The sequence below is a fragment of the Plectrocnemia conspersa genome, unplaced genomic scaffold (assembly GCF_051122295.1).
Source record: "Plectrocnemia conspersa isolate PC_06_02 unplaced genomic scaffold, ASM5112229v1 ptg000002l, whole genome shotgun sequence".
In the NCBI taxonomy this organism is placed as follows: domain Eukaryota; kingdom Metazoa; phylum Arthropoda; class Insecta; order Trichoptera; family Polycentropodidae; genus Plectrocnemia; species Plectrocnemia conspersa.
Window position 1 is genome coordinate 8,241,094 of NW_028277166.1, and position 22,687 is coordinate 8,263,780.

Below are 22,687 nucleotides of genomic sequence, written 5' to 3' on the forward strand. Positions count from 1 at the left end.
AAGTATCTATATTTAGTATTAATATTAAGTGAGTATTGACGGTTTTATATTTTAATTATCAGATAAATAAAATTGCTAATTGCCAATATTGTTGAGAGAGTATTTCACCCTTTCGGGTGCTCCTCAAGGATCTAACCTAGGCCCTCTGTTATTTAATAATGACATAAATACGGCAGTTACAAATTCAAGTTTCATTCTCTATACACATTATTTTAAATTGTATAAATGCATTATAGAGCGATTTAAATTCTCTATAAAATTAGCTTCCACCAAATAAAATGCCATTTAGTGTCATTTTGACTAGATAAATTTTAGTTGAAGATCTGGGAATAATTTTTAAAATGCTCGACTTTGGTATGAGGAACGCATTTCATTTTGACGACCCGTCAGTTACTCGCGTCTAATAATTTTAAATCATCGATTAAAAAATCCCTCTTAATCAAAATGGGTACAGATTTATAACGTTGTCACACACTGAGCTTACGCCTTTTAAGTTACAATAAAAGATTAAAAACAAAATTCTTAAATTACAACACCTAAATTTTTTTTTGACAAAAAAATTAATAATTGGTAAATCATAGGCAAAATACCATTTCTGTAAATAAAACTAACTTTAAATATTGAAATTATAGTCAATGAATACAACGTTTTATATTTTACTTAAAATATGCAACAACCTTAATTGTAATATAAAGAGCATAGATGTTTTTTATTTTTTATTGATATACTTATTATTTATTATAAACTATTCCACTACAGTCAAATATGTCAATAGCCACTATTATATATGCCTTAATTTATGTATATTACCCGAAGGTATTCCAAAGCCAATAATTACCATGACCTTTGAAGAAATTTTCTTCGGTCTTATTATCACAGTAAGCAAATTACTCGTCAACGTCCGATTCTCATGGAAACCGGTCGAATATTAAACGAGATATTCGCTGTCTCTGTTGAAAAGCTGCTCTCTAGATATATTAATCCATTTTACAGTAAATATTATATTAAACTTTTGTTTTAGGACTCAAATTTCGACTGATGTATAAGCTTCGAGGTACGGCGTCGAGCAATTCCCAAACTTTAATAAGATATGATTGTTGTTAAATTTAATTTGCATGCAAAAGTGAGTTTGTGTTTTTCGTTTCTTTTCACCAGGCATTACGTTCTTTTTTCGTTTATATACAGATTGAACCAGCGATTTACAAACAGCACGATACTAGTTTTAGAAAGTCTGAAAAGTTTAATTAAAATTATATATATAGAAGCCATAGAAGCTAGACTTAAAAAGTTAAGAAAAACATTCTAAATATTATATTATTTACTAAATAGAAAGAGACTTATATAGAGCTATGAAAACATTATACATAGGAGTTACAATGTCTAGTTTAACGTTTAACTGGGTATATGTAATTTTGTCAATCATAGCAACAGCTCTTGCTCTAAAGTACTCAAATTGAGTTTCAACTAAGTCTATTGATGGAGTGTTTCACTCGATTCGATAACGCATCGAATCATCTGCAGTACTCAAGCGAGTTTAATTGGTAAACATATTGCTGGAGTTGAAAGCTATTTTAACAATTAGCACTAATTTACCACACTATAAATAAGACTAATAAGAGTTACCAATGATTATATTCCTATTTTATATTTAAAATATTACATAGAATTAAAATTTCAAATTATCAGTGTTAAAGATCTTAAAAGTACATTTTCAGTATATCGATTTTTTTAAATGTATGTTTTTTATATGGTTAAAGAAATAATAAAAAGTAATAATTTTTTTTATGTCGCTAAAATATAATTTAAGTACTATGCTTCTTAATCAATTTTTTCACTATTTAAAGAGCGTGGTATTAAAAATGTACCGTTAAAAAAAAAATTTAGCGTGTTATGTAATTAATTAATGATAAAATTCCCTTCGTCTTTTTTCATGTCGCCTTTTTCCTACACAAAAATATTTCACGAAGCGTATCGAATTACCGATTCGGTCCCCGCCCGAGCCGAATTAAATTAAACAGGCGGAGATTCACGTTCGCAAAAGGTTCACAGGGCGCTAATTAATCATTTAAGTGACGTAAAGGAATGCGTTAAAGGGCCAGAAAGAAAAGTCGACCCCGCGAGCAAATGCTCTCTTTTATATCATGTACAGTCTGATCCATAAGTAAATTTACTTATGGATCAATAATAATATTATGAATACATTATATCCTAAGATGCATGTTAGGAATGTACTTTTGTATTGAATTTAATAAAACTTTTTTAGTTTAAATAAATTTTTGAATATAAATTTTTATTACATAAAAATATAGAAATATACATGCATTTAAATTAAGTTAAACTCTTATTTTTTAATTAACAATAAATTAATAAAAAATACAATAATATAGTGAAATGACAAAAACATAAGATAAATTAGGGAAACATTACTAATTACTTAATTTTAATGCATGTTTAATGCATAGGTTTAAGAGATACAAAGGGAGCAAGTACTTTGTAATAAAATTTCGCGATTTAGATAAGGGATGTCTGCGTGTTGCTAAATTATTGCTTTAAGTTTTGTAAAACTAGTTATAGCCATAGATTAGTCAGTATTTTTTAACATAGAAATTTCATTAGTACATATGTATATACAATAGAATTTAAAAAAGTGGTTTACGCGCAATTTGGAGTTATATTTAGCTGAGCTTTAACATTTGTGTATTTAAAATATTCATGAATGTTAAATTTAGATAATTTATAGGTTAAGCCTTCATAAATAATCCTGTACTTTTATCACAAGTTAATTAGCGAAAATGTAAAAATTTTGCATATTTAGTTGGTGTGTCGCTGAATGCATTTTTACGAAAGAAAATTGTTTTTTATTAAACAGATTTTTTCGGCAAAATTTGCTCATTTTTAATTTTTTCATTAAGTAATGATAACAGTTTAATGAAATTAATCTAATTAAATTAAATGCTATCTACTTCAATGTGTATTTTATTAAGACAAATTTTGATTGTACTTCATATAGAAGAGAAATAACAAAATAATAAGCTTCCTTAAAAGTTTTTAGATAAAATGAAAGCTGTTGACATAATTGTTTTTATTAGATAATATGAAATCTATCTAGCACAGAGAAGTTTTTATTTTTTTTATTGCTAATAATTTACAATGTGTTCTTCCAATCTTACTGATTTGTCAATTTTACAAATCACAAGTGTAACTTTTATATAAATTTGCAAGTGAGTGCAATTTTGTTGTAAACTTATATGACAATGACAAGGCATTGGCTAGCATCTCATACTTTTCCAAATTATATTTCGCAAAGTCATTTCCAGTTTTTAACTGTAAAATATTAGAGTTTTTATTTTTCAACGACTTTGTTATTTTCCGCTGGGTTGAAATTTTTCTGCCTTATTTTTTTAAATTATATTGTTTACAAGTAAAATGTTCTTTAATAAAGTACATATATATAATATACGTAAATTAAAATTCTCAGTACAAATAAATATGCCTTATTATTGTAAATGGTCTAGGTACTATCTAATTGTTTATGTTATCTAACATTTTAATATCCTACAAATAGTTATTTTATATTCGTAAAGCTTGTGTTTCGTTGTGGAAAATGAGATATACTGCATTAGAAAATAGCTTGTCAAAACATAAGTTTGTACATATTTCGGAACAAAACACAAATAATATATATATTTTTTTTAAATAATTTAAAATTATTTAGAACAAAAATAGCAACGCAAATTTAACATTAATCTATGTGTATAACTCAATATATAACAGTGAAGTCAACAATGAGTGTTAACTATGTATTAGGAGTACTAATAATTATTTATTATTATCTACAACAATCTCTCATCAGTCCAATTATAAAATTTAATTACAATTTAAAAGCAAAATACTCGTTCGAATAATATTTCATTTGTACCACTAGTGCTTTATTAACCTAAAAAGGTAATAATCGAATGAAGTAATTTGTATTGAATATGAAGGCTATGGTAGAACATTTAAGTTTAACTTAATATTTATTCTCCTTTTTGTAAAATATGCTTAGACGTTTATTCTTTACTTTCTGTTTTAATTTTTTTAATACACCTCAAATTTTATAATTTAGATATAAAAAAATATTGCTTTACCCATTAAATGCATAGAAAATATTTTCGTAAAGTTAATCTGTTGGAATATGAATTTGATTCAGAGAAAGTCATCGTTTTAGACAAAACATTGTTGTTAAGGGCCTAAATCTCATTCCGAGTTAAAATTTTGATACAAAAAGGGATATATACTTTGGCTTGACGACAATGATTTGTACATGTTTCTCCGCTCGCCCTCAATATCTTATAAGATAGTTCAGCGGCATTAAATACCCATTATATTTGATCTGCCAATGTACTGTGAACCATGGAAATAAGTCCTTAATGGTTAGCCGAAGATCGAAACTAACCAGAAATTTTAATCATACCACTTTAAATAATACGTTTTTTCTGGTACTCTCGACTTGCCTCTAGATAAATACTAAGTCAATTTTTGACCGAATGGCAAATTTATGCGTTAATTAAATACACTACTGGAAAGCATACGTTGAATAGAGATCAGAGAATTTTTTTAGACATGACAAGGTATCATATTATTTATTTAGTATATTTATAACTTAATAAAAATAATAACAGTTGTCAGCTGTATGATTTTGTATTACTATTCGTACTAGGAAAAAATTGTTTTGATCATCTTTCAAAATTCAATTTATTTTTGGTTGAAACAGAATTAATTTCAAATATATGTCTCATTTAATTTAATTAAGCCCTTTTCTATTATTGATTTAATTTACGTTTCTAATGGATCACCCTGTGTTGTATATAAATAACGCTAAAGGAAACGACCGCCAGCCACGGTCGATCTGCCGAAAAGGTCGCCCAAAAGCCATTATTTATTCATTCAATAATCTCATTTCCGACCCGTTAATTTTGGACCGATTTTTCGCTGAATGCCGTTTTTTTTGCCAAAGGCGACGTGTGCGAATATGTGGAACTGTGTGTTTTTGTAGGAAAATTAAATTAAACAGCGGGGCCCTGAACGAGATTTTGCAGTAAATCTATAAACTCGATGAACTAGCTTTTTTGTGACTACTGACGAATTTTTGAATTCATGGTTCAACTGCGGTTGAATAGATCTGAATTCATTTTAAAAGGTAAAGCAAGTTTACTATACAATTTATTATTAAACTTTTATATTATTAATAATTAGGCCTTTATTTGGCTTAAAAAACAGTTGCAACTCTTTTCTGCATATTATCTACTAATGACTTACAGATGGATGGAGTCAATTAATTTTTCCACTACACTTACACTATTATGAGAAAAAAATTGGGGAAAAAATGTTCTTGTCTGTCAACCTTTCTCTCCGGATTTAACACCAGGCAATTTCTGACTCTTCCCAAAAATAAAAACCGTGCTAAAAAGAAAACGTTTTGCCACCAATTGAAACATATTTTTATGAGATTTTGATATATAAATAAGACATTTTCAAAAATCTATTATTTTCCAAGAACGAGTTTAACGTGTTTAATTTATTCGTTCTTCTCCTTTGACTTATACACAACACATTTCAACATAATTAAATAATTCAATGCTTCTATCTGTTAAAGAGCCTAGGGCTTTATCTTTGAAACGTGCCAAGCGTATGGCATATAATTTATTAAGTTTATATTTCGGAACGTGCGACCTGTCATCGCCGAGTCAGCCGCAGAATGTTGGCCCTCGGGAGGCTCTAATAGGGTTTTCCACCCCACCAGACTCTATCTAGTTTGACCCCTGAAGGTCTTGCGTACACATTAAAAATAAATTTTGCCCAAATAAATTTATGGCAGCTCGGGGGCAAAAACACGGCGCTGCCCTTTGGCCCGTGAAAAAAACGCCACTCTCGCTTTCGTGGTTAATCTTTAATTCTTTAGTGGTACATTAGATAGGCAAAGATACGAGAGAATTTACTCGCTGAATTTAAATATTTCTGTTGGTTTATTTATTTCTAAGATGTTTTATTGAAAGCCAACTTCATCTTATATATAATAAATATCCTAAGCCTTTATTTTATAAAATTATTAGAATATCCCTAATATGAACTTGATAAATAGACAATATATATAAATATATCAATAGCTCTCATGACAAAAAGTAACAAAGATAATTTTAAATGTTTCACCTGTGCGTATCTATGTAAATATATAATATTACTAGCAAAATATATAGTTAACTAGCATGACTAAGAATGGATAATAAAAATTATCTCGATAACTTAAAATCGATTCATTAGATTTTAAATGATATTGCTGAGGTTCAAAAGAAACTTATCGATAATTAAATAAAGCACCAAACAACAATTTCCTTTAAAGAAATTTGCTTTGATATACGAGTGTTTTTAAATATAGCACATTTTTAAAACGAATTGTGTTCGTAAACCGAGGTTTCACTGTAATATATTTACAAATATTTTTATAGAAAAAATGTATAAAACGGACCAATATATTCAGATTGTCAATGTCAAAAATTATATAACATTTTATGTATATAGTTGAATTATATTTCACCAACCTTGAAAAACAATTTGGTTCAGATGATAAGCGAATATAAGCGAGGAGTGGGAAAACTATTGTGTATTTCAAATCAGCGATAGAGGTACGTGACTTGGTTAAGGAAATCAGTTATCGACAGACACTATTCAATGAGAATCCTTGTCGACTCAAACCAGATAATTGAATGTTCGGGTATTGTGAGAGGGTATACATCTTTATTTTCAAAATTAAAATGTTCGTCAAGTATAATGGTAAAGTTGAAAATTACTTGGGCTTCTTTACTTCATGTTTTAATTTAGTGAATGAGTTTCGGCTGTTATTTTTCCTAATTTAATTTTTTATATGGTTTTTTATAACAACCTTCACAAGTAAAAGTTTATTAATAAAAATAAAAAAATATTTTTACATATTAAATATTTATACCGAGGCATGAAAAATGCTAGCATAATGTGAAGTTTGAGGCACATCGTATTTTACTTACATACATATCGGTGCTTAGGTTATTAGAATATGTTAAGTTAAACTATTAATTATCATAAGTAAGGATAGATGTATCTGAAGAAATGTTTATATTTTCTATCTAAAATTCATAAGCGTTTTTCTTAAGAAAATTAAATTCTATGGCATAGCTGTGACTCTCAATCATGAAATAAATTAAAATATAGATAACAATGAACACATTTTAGACATCCTACGTTACTGTTATATATTGTCGACCATAATCTACGAAGTCGAGACTAATATTGTATTAAAATGTAGTGTAATTAAAAAATGATAGAATACCTGAGTCAAATGTATAGAAAATGACATTTATAACGTAAGAAAAAAAACTTTTAGGGGCCTGAATTTGGGATACTGTGTAAAACTGTCTTTTTATTAGAGTTTAGTATACAAACTCATTGACGTCCAACTACTTAAAAATATATTTTAGCAAGAAATGTTCATTGAACATCATTGGATGTGAATATCAAGTCACAGATATCAAACCCTTGCTCCCTCACATATAAAATATTCATAGAGTTATATTTTCTTCTACGCCAAAATTTCAAGATATTTTATCATCGCGGTAGATACCAATAGCCAAGATAACGGATTCCAATTTTCTTTGATGACCTATTTACTTCTCGCGTGGAGGCAAGCGCAAAAATAAATCTGGCACACATTCGGCGCGGAGTCGTAAATTTTGAGTTTTGTTAAAAGTCGTCGCGGAAAATAATTGGCAAAGTTGCGGACGAAAACATCAAAGTTGGCGATTATGAAGAGGATGGGAAGAAGACTCGTGTGTGAGTTCCGATCTGTCGAAAACGAAAGTTTGCCTCCTCTAATTAATGTGAAAACTTTATTTCCGACCAGGCGATGATGCAGCTAGGTGCTCTTGTCGATAAGGGAGAGAACCAGCCATGTCTGTAGGCCAAAGGTAGGAGAGTGAAGAGAGAGAGAGAGAATGATTCAAATAAACGCTTCGAAGAGTACGGCCAAAGTTCCGGGATTAACTTTACGCCAAGACGGTGGTGGATCCCATTAAAAATGGTGAATAATTTAACGAGCCACGGGGTTTGGATGCAAGATTTCCACTCGACAGAAAGCGTTTATGCTGACTGACTAATGTGAATAGTTTTTGAACGGACGGAAACCAAGACAAAGTTATTCTAGTGAAATGAATAATTAAAAAAATATATGTGTCTTAATTATCTTTCATAGTTATAATGTTAAATAAAAAATATTAAGAAAATATAATCAGGAAAATAAATCAAAACACCAAATATTGTTGCAGTGGCTGCAGCAATTAATAACAGGTGTCTGAAACATTCTTTGTTACATAAATACCCATAAGCGATGCTCCTGAAATAAAACCCTAAATCACTTATCCCGTTGAAATTATGTAATTGAATGAGCATTTAGTTTAATGATGTGCTTTGGAGAAAAATATGTAAAATTCTACCTGTACAAAGTCGAGGTTCGTCGCTTGAATCTCCGCAGTCGTCAACTCCGTCGCAATATCGATCCAATCTGACACATTTGCCACTTCGACAGGCAAATTCTGAAATCCTGCATGCCGAAGAGGCTGCTTCTGCCTGCATGAAGACGCCTAAAGCAGCAAGGGCCGCTAGGGTCGCTAGGACCGCTAGCGCCGTAGCGCTAGACTTCATGCCTCACCTGAAAAAAAAATAAAAAAAATGCGTCACAATGCGTCACAGTGCTTAAAAATATTACAACACAAATACAAATTAAATGAAATAAACCGCAGCAACTCTTTAAAGCATACATTAAATATATCAATGCAATGCCAGCAAATTAAGGAACTGGATGGCAATAGCAGGCGCGTACGGTAAGATACTTTCTCTTTCGCTCGCTCGCGTGGTAAGTGACGAGAGTGAGTGAGAGATAAGGGCGTGCGTTAAATGCGATCCGCACGCCCACTTTGAACTTAACACAACATTTTGAACTAATTTTTTTATTCATTAAAAAACGACTTGCAAAAGTTAATAACATTTAACAAAACCTTATAAAATCTGCTCTTTTAGAATTAGTTCGAATTAAAACATATTATAATTAAAATTGTTCTTTATATTACCTAATAAAAAAAATTTAATTATTAATTGTAATAGGATTTTCTGTCTAAAATAATTTTTGCAGTTTTTTATTTTTAGTCTGACTAGCAATTTCATAAATAAACTTGTCAATGTATGACATATACATTTATATATATTATATAAATAATGCATATCAATCTATAAATTCATACGCAAGCTTTATTTTTACTTGAAAAATATGATAACGGACATAAATATATTTTACCTGACGTATTCTAAGGTATATTTTTATAACTCGACTACAGAAATCTTTTTATATCTCGTCAACTGTCCAAATACGTATTTTACTTACATATAAAATAATTATTATTTTATGTTGTATACAAACAAACCAAAAATAACAACGACTAAACCATAATATGATATTTTAAATCTAAGAAAATGTATGCTAAATATTTTTGTTAACCACAATTTTTGCTCAAGTTATGTATCATTTATTACTTAATTTTTTTTTAATATTGTTACTGTTTATATTTGTACAATCGCACAGGTTTAAAAGCGTTTTATTGCATCACAATTTTTATATTGATTAAAAAAAATATTTATACTAAAACAAAATTAAACTAATATATGTGCGTTTGTATTATTTTATAAGCTTTTAAAAATTATTAGATTACTAATGTTTAGCTTTTCTGCAATCTCTTAAATTATTGTGCGTGGTTTTAATTTTACTAATGTATTTATATAATCGTTATTAAAACACGAAGAACATTCACAACCATTTTTACGTTCAAAGCTTTCATATCAAGGATTTAAAATCTTTGTGTTGCGGACAAGAACTATTATTGTAGCAAAGGCTTAATAACATTTGTCAGCTTGGTCTAAGAGAAGTAAACTTTTTTTTCGATCAATTAAAATTAATTTAAAAAATAATATTTAATTAGAAAAAAGCCATACTATTTATGTTTTATATTATATTATATAAATATTTTTTTAACTAATTGCATCTTCACAAAATTCGCTTTACGAGGCAACGAATATTTTTTGTTAATAATGCATTATTAAACGGTAATAATCGCTCGCGCTCGATTTTCGCTGATTTACCGCTTATGAAATGTGTACATATGTATTATATAACGAGATATACCTTCACATATACATATATGCATATATTGGTAGTCTGAACGAGATTTTCGCGAATGGAATGTTTGCATGACGCTGGGAAAATTGGTTCGCGATTTTAATAATACATTGTTCATTTGCAACTTTCGCTTCGATTGCGATTGTGGAATAATCACTTTGTGTCGCGCTTGGTAAAATTAACAATTTTGGTAATGAATATTTTATGCACTGGCCATTGGGATGAAAATGACAAAAACATACCTCTGTAAATATATATATATATATATATATATATAAAAAAACAGTCCCAGTACAAAATAATGACTTTTGACTTTTACATGAGATTTTATATTTAAAAAATTTATTGCATATATTTCGCTACTTATGTAAGTCCTGTATTATATTATATAATAAATAATTTACTTGCAATATAAAATATAGGTAGTAATGCTTCTTATAAAATTAAAGCTAATAATAAAATTCTAGAAATATATCCTTATATATTATTGAACGATTAAATTTTGAACAAATACTTATTTATTCAGAATAAATAATAAAAGTTTTTTTTTATATTTTATTACAAATAATGCTTAATGCAAAGTACAAATCTATCTTATATGAATTGCTAAAGTTGCGTCTATCTTATGTGTATATTATATAATACAATATAATCGAGAAGACGAGAAAGATAAAATCTTTCGGTAGGCGTACATATCGAGAGCTCTCACAATGAACAACCACGTCCAGCGTCCAGATTTACTGTTATGGAAAGCTTTTGAGCAGGATATCCGGATGCCCGAAAGCTTTCAATGGGGCGGGACCGCTGTCAACTTGCGGCCGACATATTTCTTCGTTTAAGAAATTGGAAGCAAATTCAAAGACGTTACAACAAATCCAAACTGTCGCATAATAAAGGAATCATTATTTATGCGGCCCGCGTGCACGCGATTCGGCGCTCTTTTGCATCGAGCGAAAAAGTTTGAAAGCTCTTTGGAGCCGAAAGCTCCGCGGTGCAGTTGTTTTCCGGAAACGCTTTCAGAAATTAATATTAAAACGCTTGTGCGTTGAGAAACAGCGGTGAAACAAACACAAAATAGTGCAAAGTTTAATAACTTGAGTTTCTCATTTCGAACTATGGATGCCGTCGGTGTATGTGGAAACGGTTGTAACAAGTAAACAAACGCTGAGCACTAACAAGAAACTCAAATTCGTTTCTGCATGTTCAGCATTATAATTAGACCATATCTTAAGTAGGCCTTACAGGTTTATTTAATATATCTTATAGTTATTTAAGTTTGTTAATAGTACTTTTTCAAAATACTATGAATATTTTTATGTACGCCATTTAGATTTGTACTCAAATTAAATGACAGTATTTTTCGTATTGCTGAAAATTCGCTATTTCTATGTTATAAGTGTTTTAAAGAAACACAGAGGAATATATTTACAAGACAGTATTTTACACAACCTTAATAAAAAAGTAATATTTTTCCTAAGAAGCACTTGATTTTTTTAATAATTAAATTAAAAAATACATGCCTGTTTAGTGAAAAGAAAGACAAAAATTGCTTTCTTATGAAATCAATAAATATTTATGAGTTTTATATTTTATCCTACCCCTGGTCCCTAAGTAATATATGCTGTTACTTTAAATTCATCGTTTCGTGATTTTTATATTTAAGGATATTTTTAATACGTGTTTTAAAAATATATTTAATAATGAATATAGTTTTTGTTGATTTATCAAACATTGGTATAAATACTAAGATAATCCTAAATTTAATACATGCTAAATAAACATGAGAAACTATACAAAATAAAATAAAATAATTAAAAAAACATGTAAAATACATCAATAGTATATATTATAATATACAAAAAAATATATTAATTTTATAAATTATTTGTATGTATAATTTCACGTTACTATTTATTTCATTTTTTTTTTAAGATAAGTTTACATATGGCTTTGACAAAATACACGAATTTGAGAAAAAAACGTAATTTAGATATGTATACTCGAAAGTATACACGAATTTGACAAAAAAACGGATTTTAGATAATAATTAGTAATATTTAGCTTTATACTACGTATTTTTTATTAAGCTTAGTAACTAATCGGTTTTTTATACTTTGTTCCTGAAATATTAAATGGCTGTATTTTAGTTTGGCACAAAAGCTTTAAAATAACATAATTGCTGAGTTTCATGTAAGAAGTTATTTTGTAATAAAAAATAATATCAATATTTTTTTATTATAATAAATATTAGAAAAAATTGTTCGAATACTGGACTTTTTTTATAAAAAAATACTATTTTGTTATTAATTAAATACACTTATAATGTTTCTATTACTAAAAAAATATTATAGTAAATAAAATACTTTTTAAATTTAATTTATTCAGTTAGCTACCTTTTATATAAATCTACTTTTTTAAGGTAAGTTGATGTATATGACAGAAGGATGGAATACACATATATAATAATTACTAAAATATTATTTAATAAGCTTATCAAGTAAATCTAGATCAGTTTATTATCCTCTGCTCTTAAAATAAAAAATAAAAGTGTTTTAGTTGGGCACAATGGTTTAAAAATATTGTGTTTTTAGTAAACTCCTCTTTTTATAAATCTATTTTTTCAATTGTAAATTGATGTAACATTTAAAGCATACCACAGTTTATAATAATTAGTAATATTTAGTTTTTCACTGATTAATTTTTTTTACTTTCATTAACTAATTAAATATTGATTTTTTACCATCAGGAACAGAAAATAAAAATATTTTAATTAAGCACAAATATTATATTTGCAGAGATTCCCAATAGGTAAGAAGATATTTTATAATATAAAATTATCGTTATATTTTGTCCTCTTATAAATTATTTTACCAAAATAATCACATATTTATAAAATAAATACTAGTTTTTTAGTAGTGAAATATACCTATAGAATATTTATTATGAAAAAATATTATTGTACATAAATAGCTTTATAAATATTACATGACTTATTCAACATTATTTTTAATAAATCTATTATAATAAATGTAAGATGACGTACGACTAAAAGCATACAACAATTAACCGAAAATGTGAAATTTATTAACCATTATTAATATTCAGCTTTCTACTAGAATATATCATATTAAATCGATTTTTTATTCTATGTTCTTAAAACATTAAATCAAGTAATAAAGTTAGGTACAAAAGTACGAAAGTGTAATATTTGCAAAGATTCACAACGAGTAAGAAGTTACTTTTCAATAAAAAAATTGACCTAATACTTTTGTATTTTCAATAAAATTTTACTTCAGTGTGATATATTTACTAAATATGTATTACAAATGAGTATTATTGTACGTAAAATTATTTTAATTTATTTATTAAAATTAAATTTAGATCTTCGTGACATAACAGGCTCAAATAAAATCACCTAATTATTTACTGGATTTGCTACTTTTATATTAAAATTTATTTTTATAAATTGCCTGCTAAATATATATTTAAGAATTTAATTTTTATTAGAAAATATATTTACGAGAACTGTAAGCTACACTGTCGTGAGGTACCGAAGCTAGCAAGTGTACGAATACCGGACCCTCAACTTTTTGGGTTTTAAATATTAATTTTGCTTCGCTATGATTTTTTGAATCTGTTTTTAAATTTAATGATTAAAATTAGACATTAATATTTAGGATTTTCAGTGATAGTCAAAATGGTTTAATCTAAAAAAAACTACTTAGCATTTTCAATTTATAGGTTTACAACTTAGCTAAATATTTACAGAAGAAAACATTTTATAAATATAATATGATAAAACTAAAAATTGTATATCATTTATTTATACAAATAATAATTATATTTATCTGGGTTTTAATGTATGTAGACCTAGTAAAATTCCAAACATATTTATTTAATTATTGTTTTATCAAAAAAATAATATATTTTCATCTTTCTTTACTTTTACAAAAACTACTTGAAATAATAATTAAAATTAAACTTCCTAATATTTTTATAATAATAGAAAATCTACATATGTATTATATAATACTATATTGTATTATTTAATATTTTTTTTTATAAAATACAAAAGAATTTTAAAGTATTTTATAAATATTTAAATTGTTTGTATTTTTAATAATATACATCTTAAAAAACTTTCAGTTACTTTATTTTATTTTAATGTTTATCTACATTGATATTTTTTGTACTTTTTAATACCTTTGATTACATAATAAGAAATAACTCTGAAAAAATTTTGGACAAAATTTCCTATATAATACACCTACTTAGCTATAAAAATGTATTTTATATATTAATATTATATCATTTTTAATTGAGCAATGTATATTTACTTTCATACATTTAATTTATTTTATCAAAGAGTAAGATTCTCAGAATAATTTATTAAATAATAACATACTTAATATAAGACAAATTTGTTCAGTTTAAATGGTTTTATCAAAAAATACATATTAATTTTGAGCAATTTCGTGCAGATGGTATAATTAAAAAAACATTCTCAGAATATAAATTAACATATAAATTTATAAAAAAAAGATCTGATAACACAAGTTTCTACAAGATTGTTTTAGAAAAAAGTTAAACCATCGTCCCTCAGTGGTCGTTCTCTCGCGAATATTGCTACGTTCTTATTTCTTATGCACGCTAAAATGCCTTCACGAAACACAATTAACCCGTGGACTTTGCAGACTTTGGCCCGTACAACCCCCAGGTATTCGCTTTCGACACGGTTCTCGCTCAAATGCGCCTCGGGGGTCGGAGGAAAAGCTGCATGTAGGACCACTTCGCGTGTTTCAGGCACTTTAATTTGCTTTTGCCGGTCACGCTTTTCCTTTCGGTGGGCCTAGCGAGCAAGGTTGTTTTGGTGGTTATGGGTATTATGGAGTAAAAATAGATTTTGTTTCTGCCGTGAGAGGATAAGTGGTTCGGGGATCCGTACCTCGCAAGGGAGCTCTATAACAAGTAAGATAGATCTCATTACAAAAGAGACTAGCGATTTTGTATACTAATTTGTGGTTCTAGGATTGTGTAATAATAATACGAAAATGATTTCACCTCACCCGTCATAGAATCATAATATCTTATATCAAAATGAAACCACAACCTAATATTGTACATATCTCAGAATGAACCAGCAAAAGCAGGGTGTCTTATTTATCTAAATTTGACTACATTATAACCAATATCATTGTAACAACATATTATTTAGAGACATATAATCAATACTTATTTAAGGAATGTATAAAAATCAAGTTTAAAAACCTTGTATTGCGTTTAAAAATATAAACGTGTAAAATTGAAAGACCTGTTTTATATACTAGAATATGTATTATTCAATTCAATTCTAATATTTTATTTCATTTTTGCTTCTGATACAAGTGTATTTATTGTACTAAATTTCACGAATTTAAAAATAATAATTCTAAAAATCGTATCGGAGAAGAACGTCAACCTTTTTTATAATTTAAAATTTACAAAAAATTTCAATAAATTAATTATTGTATAAGAACTGATTATTATGGTGATTAGACTTAAGAAACTACAATATTAACGTCGGCAATGCGATAAAAGAGACCATAAAATCAATGATTTTTGCAACCTATGTAAATATTATTTAATCGGAAGACACTTAAAACTGAATTTTAAATATGTTTGGTAATTAATAAAATAGGAAAACAATAGTTTTTATCGTTTGATGTCATGTAAACAATAAAGCTAGTGAGAAAATTTATTTTGTATTTAATCTACCTTGTTACTATATTTTTCACAGTTGTGTAAAAAAGCATGTTATTTCAAATATAAATTGAGTTAAATTATCTCTGAGCAATGTTATTAATCAGATTACTTACAATAACATAATATCTATTATTTTAAATATTTTCAACCATAATCAGCGATTAATCATCAGAATGTATTTGCTAAAACAAGGGGATGTTGTACATACATATAATACACAATGGTTATAGAATTCTGGTACCAAAACTAATAATACTACTAATAATGGCAGTCTGCGTTGTATTGGGGTACGCAAAATTCCATTGATGTGGTAAACTTTGTGTAAATAATTCCTCAACCAGTTGACCAATTATTAATCAAAATCAAATACTCCTCGTAAATCGCAATATACATAATATGCACAAGCGTTCAATAGTTTACGCATAATAAGCTATAATTACCTATAGACTTTAAAGCAACAAAAACCCTTTTGTAAAAGCAATGTGCTTTAAGCACGTATAAGCAATATATTCACGAGAAAGTTCTAGTGTTTTCGTAGACGTTAATTAAAACTTTAAAGCTGACACAAAAAGCCAAGCAATTAACGATTTTCTAAATAAAGGATTCGCTTTTACTTTGGCCATAAAAAAACGTATTGTTATATACAAAGGTCAAATGGTATAATAAAATTTTCTAAAAAAATATTTTTAATACTATTTTAACAGTACACAAACATATATAATAATTTATTTTTAATATTAAAATAAAGCTACGATTTATTGCAATAAAATTGTGTAATTAAAGCATCACTAATAAAATCATATATAAATAATGTCTAGAGACATGTTTCTAGACTAATTTGATTCAACAAGGTCTCAAGTTAATATAAGTCAATCTAAAAATCAAACTTTTTGAATGTATTGCTATTTTTCGAACATGATTTTTTAATGTTAACTTATCAAAGAATCATTCCGTATAACATATAGCTATAGTTTTAACATTAGTCGTAACTGGGACAAGTGTTTGCCCGTATGATGGATAGACGGATCAGTGCTGGGATTTGGGATGGTTTATCTATCCCATTTGTCATCTTAAGTGCGTAACTTCGTCCCGTTAAAATAATAGTGAAATTTATTATATTTATTATTATTTATGCGGAACAAAGATGCTGTGAATCACTTGAATGTTTAAAGTTGTTGTTGTGAATGAGATGAAATAGTCGGAGAGTAGCAGGATGTAATTATGAACTTCAACGTGGTGGAAAAAGCAGAAGAGAACCGTTCAGGGCCATTGTCTTTACTTTCGCGGAGAAACATTTTTAAGAGAAACAAATTATCTCTTCGGTGGGAATATCAAAGAAAATCTGCGACGTGGTCTCACGTACAAAAGCAACTTGCCACTTCCTGCGCCGAGGCATTCAAACAATGTGAACATTTTCAGTGTGCGCAAGTTGGATCATATTTAATTTTAGATATGCGCAAAGTTCACACGTAGAGGTGATGCTCGAAAAATATATAACACACACTAACATAACACGTGAATTTTAGCTAAAGTTTTTAATGCAATACTTTGGAACTAATAAATTGCTTCATATCGAGTGGCTTTTTACTTAGTTAAAATCGGACTTTGATTAAAACAAAACTTTCGTCTTAAATATCTTTATTTTTTATTTATATTATGCATATTCACTATTAGACTTGTCTTATTTTTATGGGTTTTTATGCATTAAGCTGTCAATGAAATCTAACTGAAATATTTGCGCAGGCCTCGAGTAATATTAATTTGTGATTTTTCAAGGGTACTGTTAATCAAAGAACTGGAGCAAAGTTTTGGCTCAAGAAATTTCTTTTAATAAATTGTTATCAATATTAAGGTAATGTTTTGGATTATTATTTTTAAAATGTAAGTGCATTTATAAATATGAACTAAAAGTATAGGCTTTTTATAGATCATTTGAGGGTCGGTATAGTGCTAGACACCCAAGAATGCCGATTGCATTAGTACTAGTGTATCTGTGAATCTGTCAACTTATTGGTTCCTGTAAAAGAATTAGTAAATGCATTGAGCTCTGATTGGTAAGCTCTAGCACAGGATTGGTTAAAATGACATCATCGGGGATAAATGGGCAAAGTCAGTAGCTGATTTGGTAAGGAGCGGAACGGTTGTTTGTTTAGTTTGTGAAATACACGGTGTTCACCAACTAACGAGATGTCGGAGTATAGTAAATTAGGAAGAGGAAGACCATTATCGGGGCAAACAAAAGAAGTTGTTTTAAATTTGTATACATATTTAAAAAAGCTGTATGAAAGCAACGATTCGGTAATTATTTTTAAAATAATACACTAGTCAAAATATTTGTAAATAAAGCAATATGTGTATTTTTAGGTTGTACCTATTATGGACCAGGTAGCCGAAGCGACAAAGCTGTCGGTCAGAAGGATACAAGCAATTGTTCGGGAATTTAAAAATAACGGAACACGTGCGGCTTTAGGTTCTCCGAAAAAACTAGGATTTGTAAAAAAATACTAAAAAATTTGTAAATAATAATACTAAAAAAACAAACACAAAATTAATTAATAACAAAAAATGTAAACATTTTTTAATCACCCGGTGACGCACACTAATGCAATCGGCATTCTTGGGTGTCTAGCACTATAATGAATAATTTTACATTACCAAGTTAAACACGCCCTATATAAAATGCTACTGTGGATAAGGATGTAACATAATTGATATGGTGAGTTATTTTATCTAAGTTTAAGCAAGGTTCAAAATTCTTGAACTAATCTCCTATTATATTTTTGGCCAGATACAAATTTAATGTTTTATCAGATTAAGTGACGGTTTAGCCACAATGAATAACTATATTTTTTACAATAATTTTCCATATAAATCAATGTACTGCTGATTTTTGACACATTTTTTTTTGGATTATATTGGTTTTGATAAAATATAATTTATTCTATTAGAACTAAGTTACATAATTTTACTCAGTATAAAACGGACTTTGATTATATTTAGAGTTCATAGTAGATAAAATTTTTTTAACGAAGGGAGTTGTGTCACTAATTATTTTTATCATCAGCAGTTAATTTTGTTTTTTTTTGCGCTTCTATGCATTGTTTACGGGCTATTATAAATATTACTTTGAGATTTGGTGAGAGTATTATTAGTCAGAAAATTTGGATTGAGAAATTTGAAAATAAGTTTCGTGAAAGACCTCTATCTGCCGTTAAAAAAAGTTTGAGAAACACTGATAAAAGCTAATCCACAAACAACTGTTCAGACACCGGTTTTTCTGCTACCAATTTATGACATCTGGAAGGTATAAAAAGTGTAAAAAAAGATAAATGGTTAACGAAAAACGAACCGAAAGTGAATAACAGTGACACACAGTTAAAATAATTATTATAATAAATTTAGGAGAGATCAAGACAAAAAATTACAATTAGAGTATAATGGTATCATGGAGAACAAATAATCGATAGTTTATTAAATGATGCAAGAATATTACAACGAAATTATATTTTAAAGAAATTAAAACCATGCCTAAAAAAACATAAAATATTAAATGTATATAAAGATTTGAAGCGATATTACTTCATGATATTGCAGGACCTTATAGAGATTCATATAGAACACTAGTCAAGAGACGCGCACACGCGCGTCTCAAGTCCTGCGAAGCATGCCCACGGAGCCATCGAGAATGTGTATATAACGCACAACTGTGTATATAACGCAGTACAAATCTGGACTATACAAACTCGACTCCACTACACATAGACGCTCGGACAACTACTTTGCTCCAAGAACTTTTTCGCTACACTGACTTCTTCAACCACGAATTTACGCCATGCTTCCTGTTTAAATATCACCTCAAGAACATTTGAGAACAAATACCGACGACTTCAAAAAGGACCAACCGACGCAATTTAAGATCAGATTTACTATCAAAGCGACTAAATACGACCATCACTAATTACTATTGCAAAATAAATTAATTAAGCAGAAAAAGTTTGCCTCATACCCTATTTTTCCATGACCTTTCATCTAAAAATAACAACAAAATTTTTAATATCCATGCATATTATTTCTTAGAAATTCAAAGCTCAATAACCATAGTGATATTTTAAAAGGCTTTAACGACTTTACAATCTGCAAAAATAATGATTTATACATACAAGGGATATATTAATTTTTAAATTGTAAATGAAACATATTTTTCTTTATAAATTCGCAGTTAAAAAAAATAAAGCGTTTTATTTCCTACTAAAAAAATCGGATACTTTATATTACAATCCTATAATTTCTATGCAGAACTATAAAATACAGAGATAAATTTTATTTTAATCAAACTGTCTTTCATACAATTGTGAAATTTACAACCTTATTGTCTAGAATGACTTAAATTTACAAAAAAAATGTATATTTTACAAACTCAATTTAGATTAGTGTATAAGTAATTAACGTTTGCTGATTACTCAAATATACAAAAAAATAAGCATCAGCGTTTTTTTTTTGTATATTATAGTAATTTATTAAAGTAAAAATTTTAAGGTTTAAGGTATCGTATAGTATCGCTAAATACTTTTAGGTACGAATTCTAAAAGTCTGCATGTGAAGAAATATTACAATGCTTTTGGGATATCTGCCAAAAACACTACGATACATATTTCTCCTAAATAGTTAAATACAATAAACTAAGCCTTGTACAGCTTCTAAAAAAAAGCTGGTTGTACATAGCCCTACATTCACTACTGACCCATAATTGATTTAGTCTGTTTGTTACTGCCTTTTTTTCTACTTTAGTGTTCAAAACTCTGTCTTAGACTTTTATTGCCAATTTAGTTATTTAATTTCATTACAGCTACACCTACTTAATGTGCAAATAGCTACCATGTAAGGCTAACAAGCTCAATCCACACATAAAGGAGTCTATAAAATTTTCTCCACCGCTATATACGAATGAAGATGGATACAGTTTAATTCTATTAAGGCTTGTGCAACATGCAGCTAGCACGCCTTTCGTTACGAATGCACCCACTTTGAATAATTCGACGCAATCTGTTTCCATCTGGGGAAAAACGTCCAAATGCTCTTTTTCATCCGCTTTGTGTCTTGATACAAAGCGTGTAGGGGGTTACGTTGATCGACGGCGTTATACTTAAAGCGCATAAGCTCGGATGCTACTAAACGAATCTCTAATTTATAACGACCTCTCAGACGTAAACATCGTTCCATGTTTCTTTCATAAAAATTTAAATAAAACGTAAAAATTTGAGTACAACGCTACATCGCTGATAAGAAGCTAATACAATTTTATAATAAACAAATTAATTAGAAATTCTTACCAATGTCATATATATGTACATACAAGTTGCATTGAAGATTAGCCATTTACCGTAAATATATATTTATAAAATGAATACTTAGTTTGAACAATAAATTGATAATGCTCTCAATATGCATATCTTTAAAACAATGCAAGTAAACATAATCCAATATTGAAACTATAGACCAGTCTGCATCACAATGAAATAGCGATTCATTGTTGTGTATCAATTATGCAATTCAATTGACAAACAATTTCATAACAATGATTATGGGTATGTATATATAAGGTAAATCCAAATATGTATTATTTATTATATGTAAACTTAAATTTATTTATTTAATTTATGGTAAATATATTTTATTTGACTGTCATTTTAATGTTAAATATTTTGTTAAAAAATTAAATACACCTAATAATAATTCATATCATAATTTATTTGTATTATATTTAACAATAAATAAGATGATAACAAATACCGTTTTATTTTTTAAAGTGATCTACGCTACTTTATACGCACGTTTTCATACGTGATAAACCACGTATACGGTGTAGAGTAAGCATAATAAAACGATTGTACGTTTTTTATAAACCTGTACACAATAAATTCTCTTTGTGAGCAACGCACAGAGCGAATACATAATATATGTACACACACACATCGGTGAAACAAATTCTATGCGAATCGAATAAAGCGCGTACAGAATGTGCCTCAATTATATATAAATAAATAAATAAATAAAAGACGAATAAGAAGAAAATAAAGCGAGTGCGCGAAGGCGTAAAGCGATCGGAACGCCGAGGGAAACGCAAAAGTGTATCATTAACAACCGTTGAAAGGGACGCCCTTTTCGGCGCTAGTTGACAATAACTATTGAATTCTTGGGATTGGGTCGAATCCGGCGATTGCTTTTATGTCGTATTGATGGTAATTTGATTACGGTCTGCGAGATTGCCGAGGCGCTTTCGCTGAATCTCGGATGGGATATTTATCAATGGTAGTTAAGATTTTGACCGGGCTCCTTTCGCGAATCGCGCAGATAAATCGCCTGTACGAAATTACATCAATGTTTGTGTAATCTGTAACAGGAAATGGGACTGTAATTCATTGTATTTGAAACTTGGACATTAAGCAAGAAAAACTGTCTGAGAAAGACGTTAATAAAATGGATCTAATTTAAGAAAGAGCGGGTTAAGCTTTCGTGATATTTTATTATTTCAATTGTTAAAGGTAGAGATGAAAGCATGATTATCTACATTTATATAAAATAAAACATTATTGTTAATTTTAATTTAAAAAGAATATACTTTTTATACACTTTACCTATTTATATATTAGGATAACCACAAAGACAAGATATTTTATTTAATTAACATTGGCATGTTTCATTTTACTAAAT

The 22,687-nt window shown here is 28.3% G+C and overlaps 1 protein-coding gene across 1 annotated transcript in view; it reads right to left on the reverse strand.

The window, feature by feature from the left end:
- The window catches only part of LOC148237533 (uncharacterized), a 211,433-nt gene that overhangs the window by 54,582 nt on the left and 134,164 nt on the right, over nucleotides 1–22,687 (reverse strand). The window contains exon 3 of the mRNA XM_088205533.1: nucleotides 8,502–8,716. Within this exon, the coding sequence (XP_088061659.1) occupies nucleotides 8,502–8,709 (208 nt within the window). The 5' untranslated portion in view covers nucleotides 8,710–8,716. The remainder of the gene's footprint in view (nucleotides 1–8,501; nucleotides 8,717–22,687) is intronic.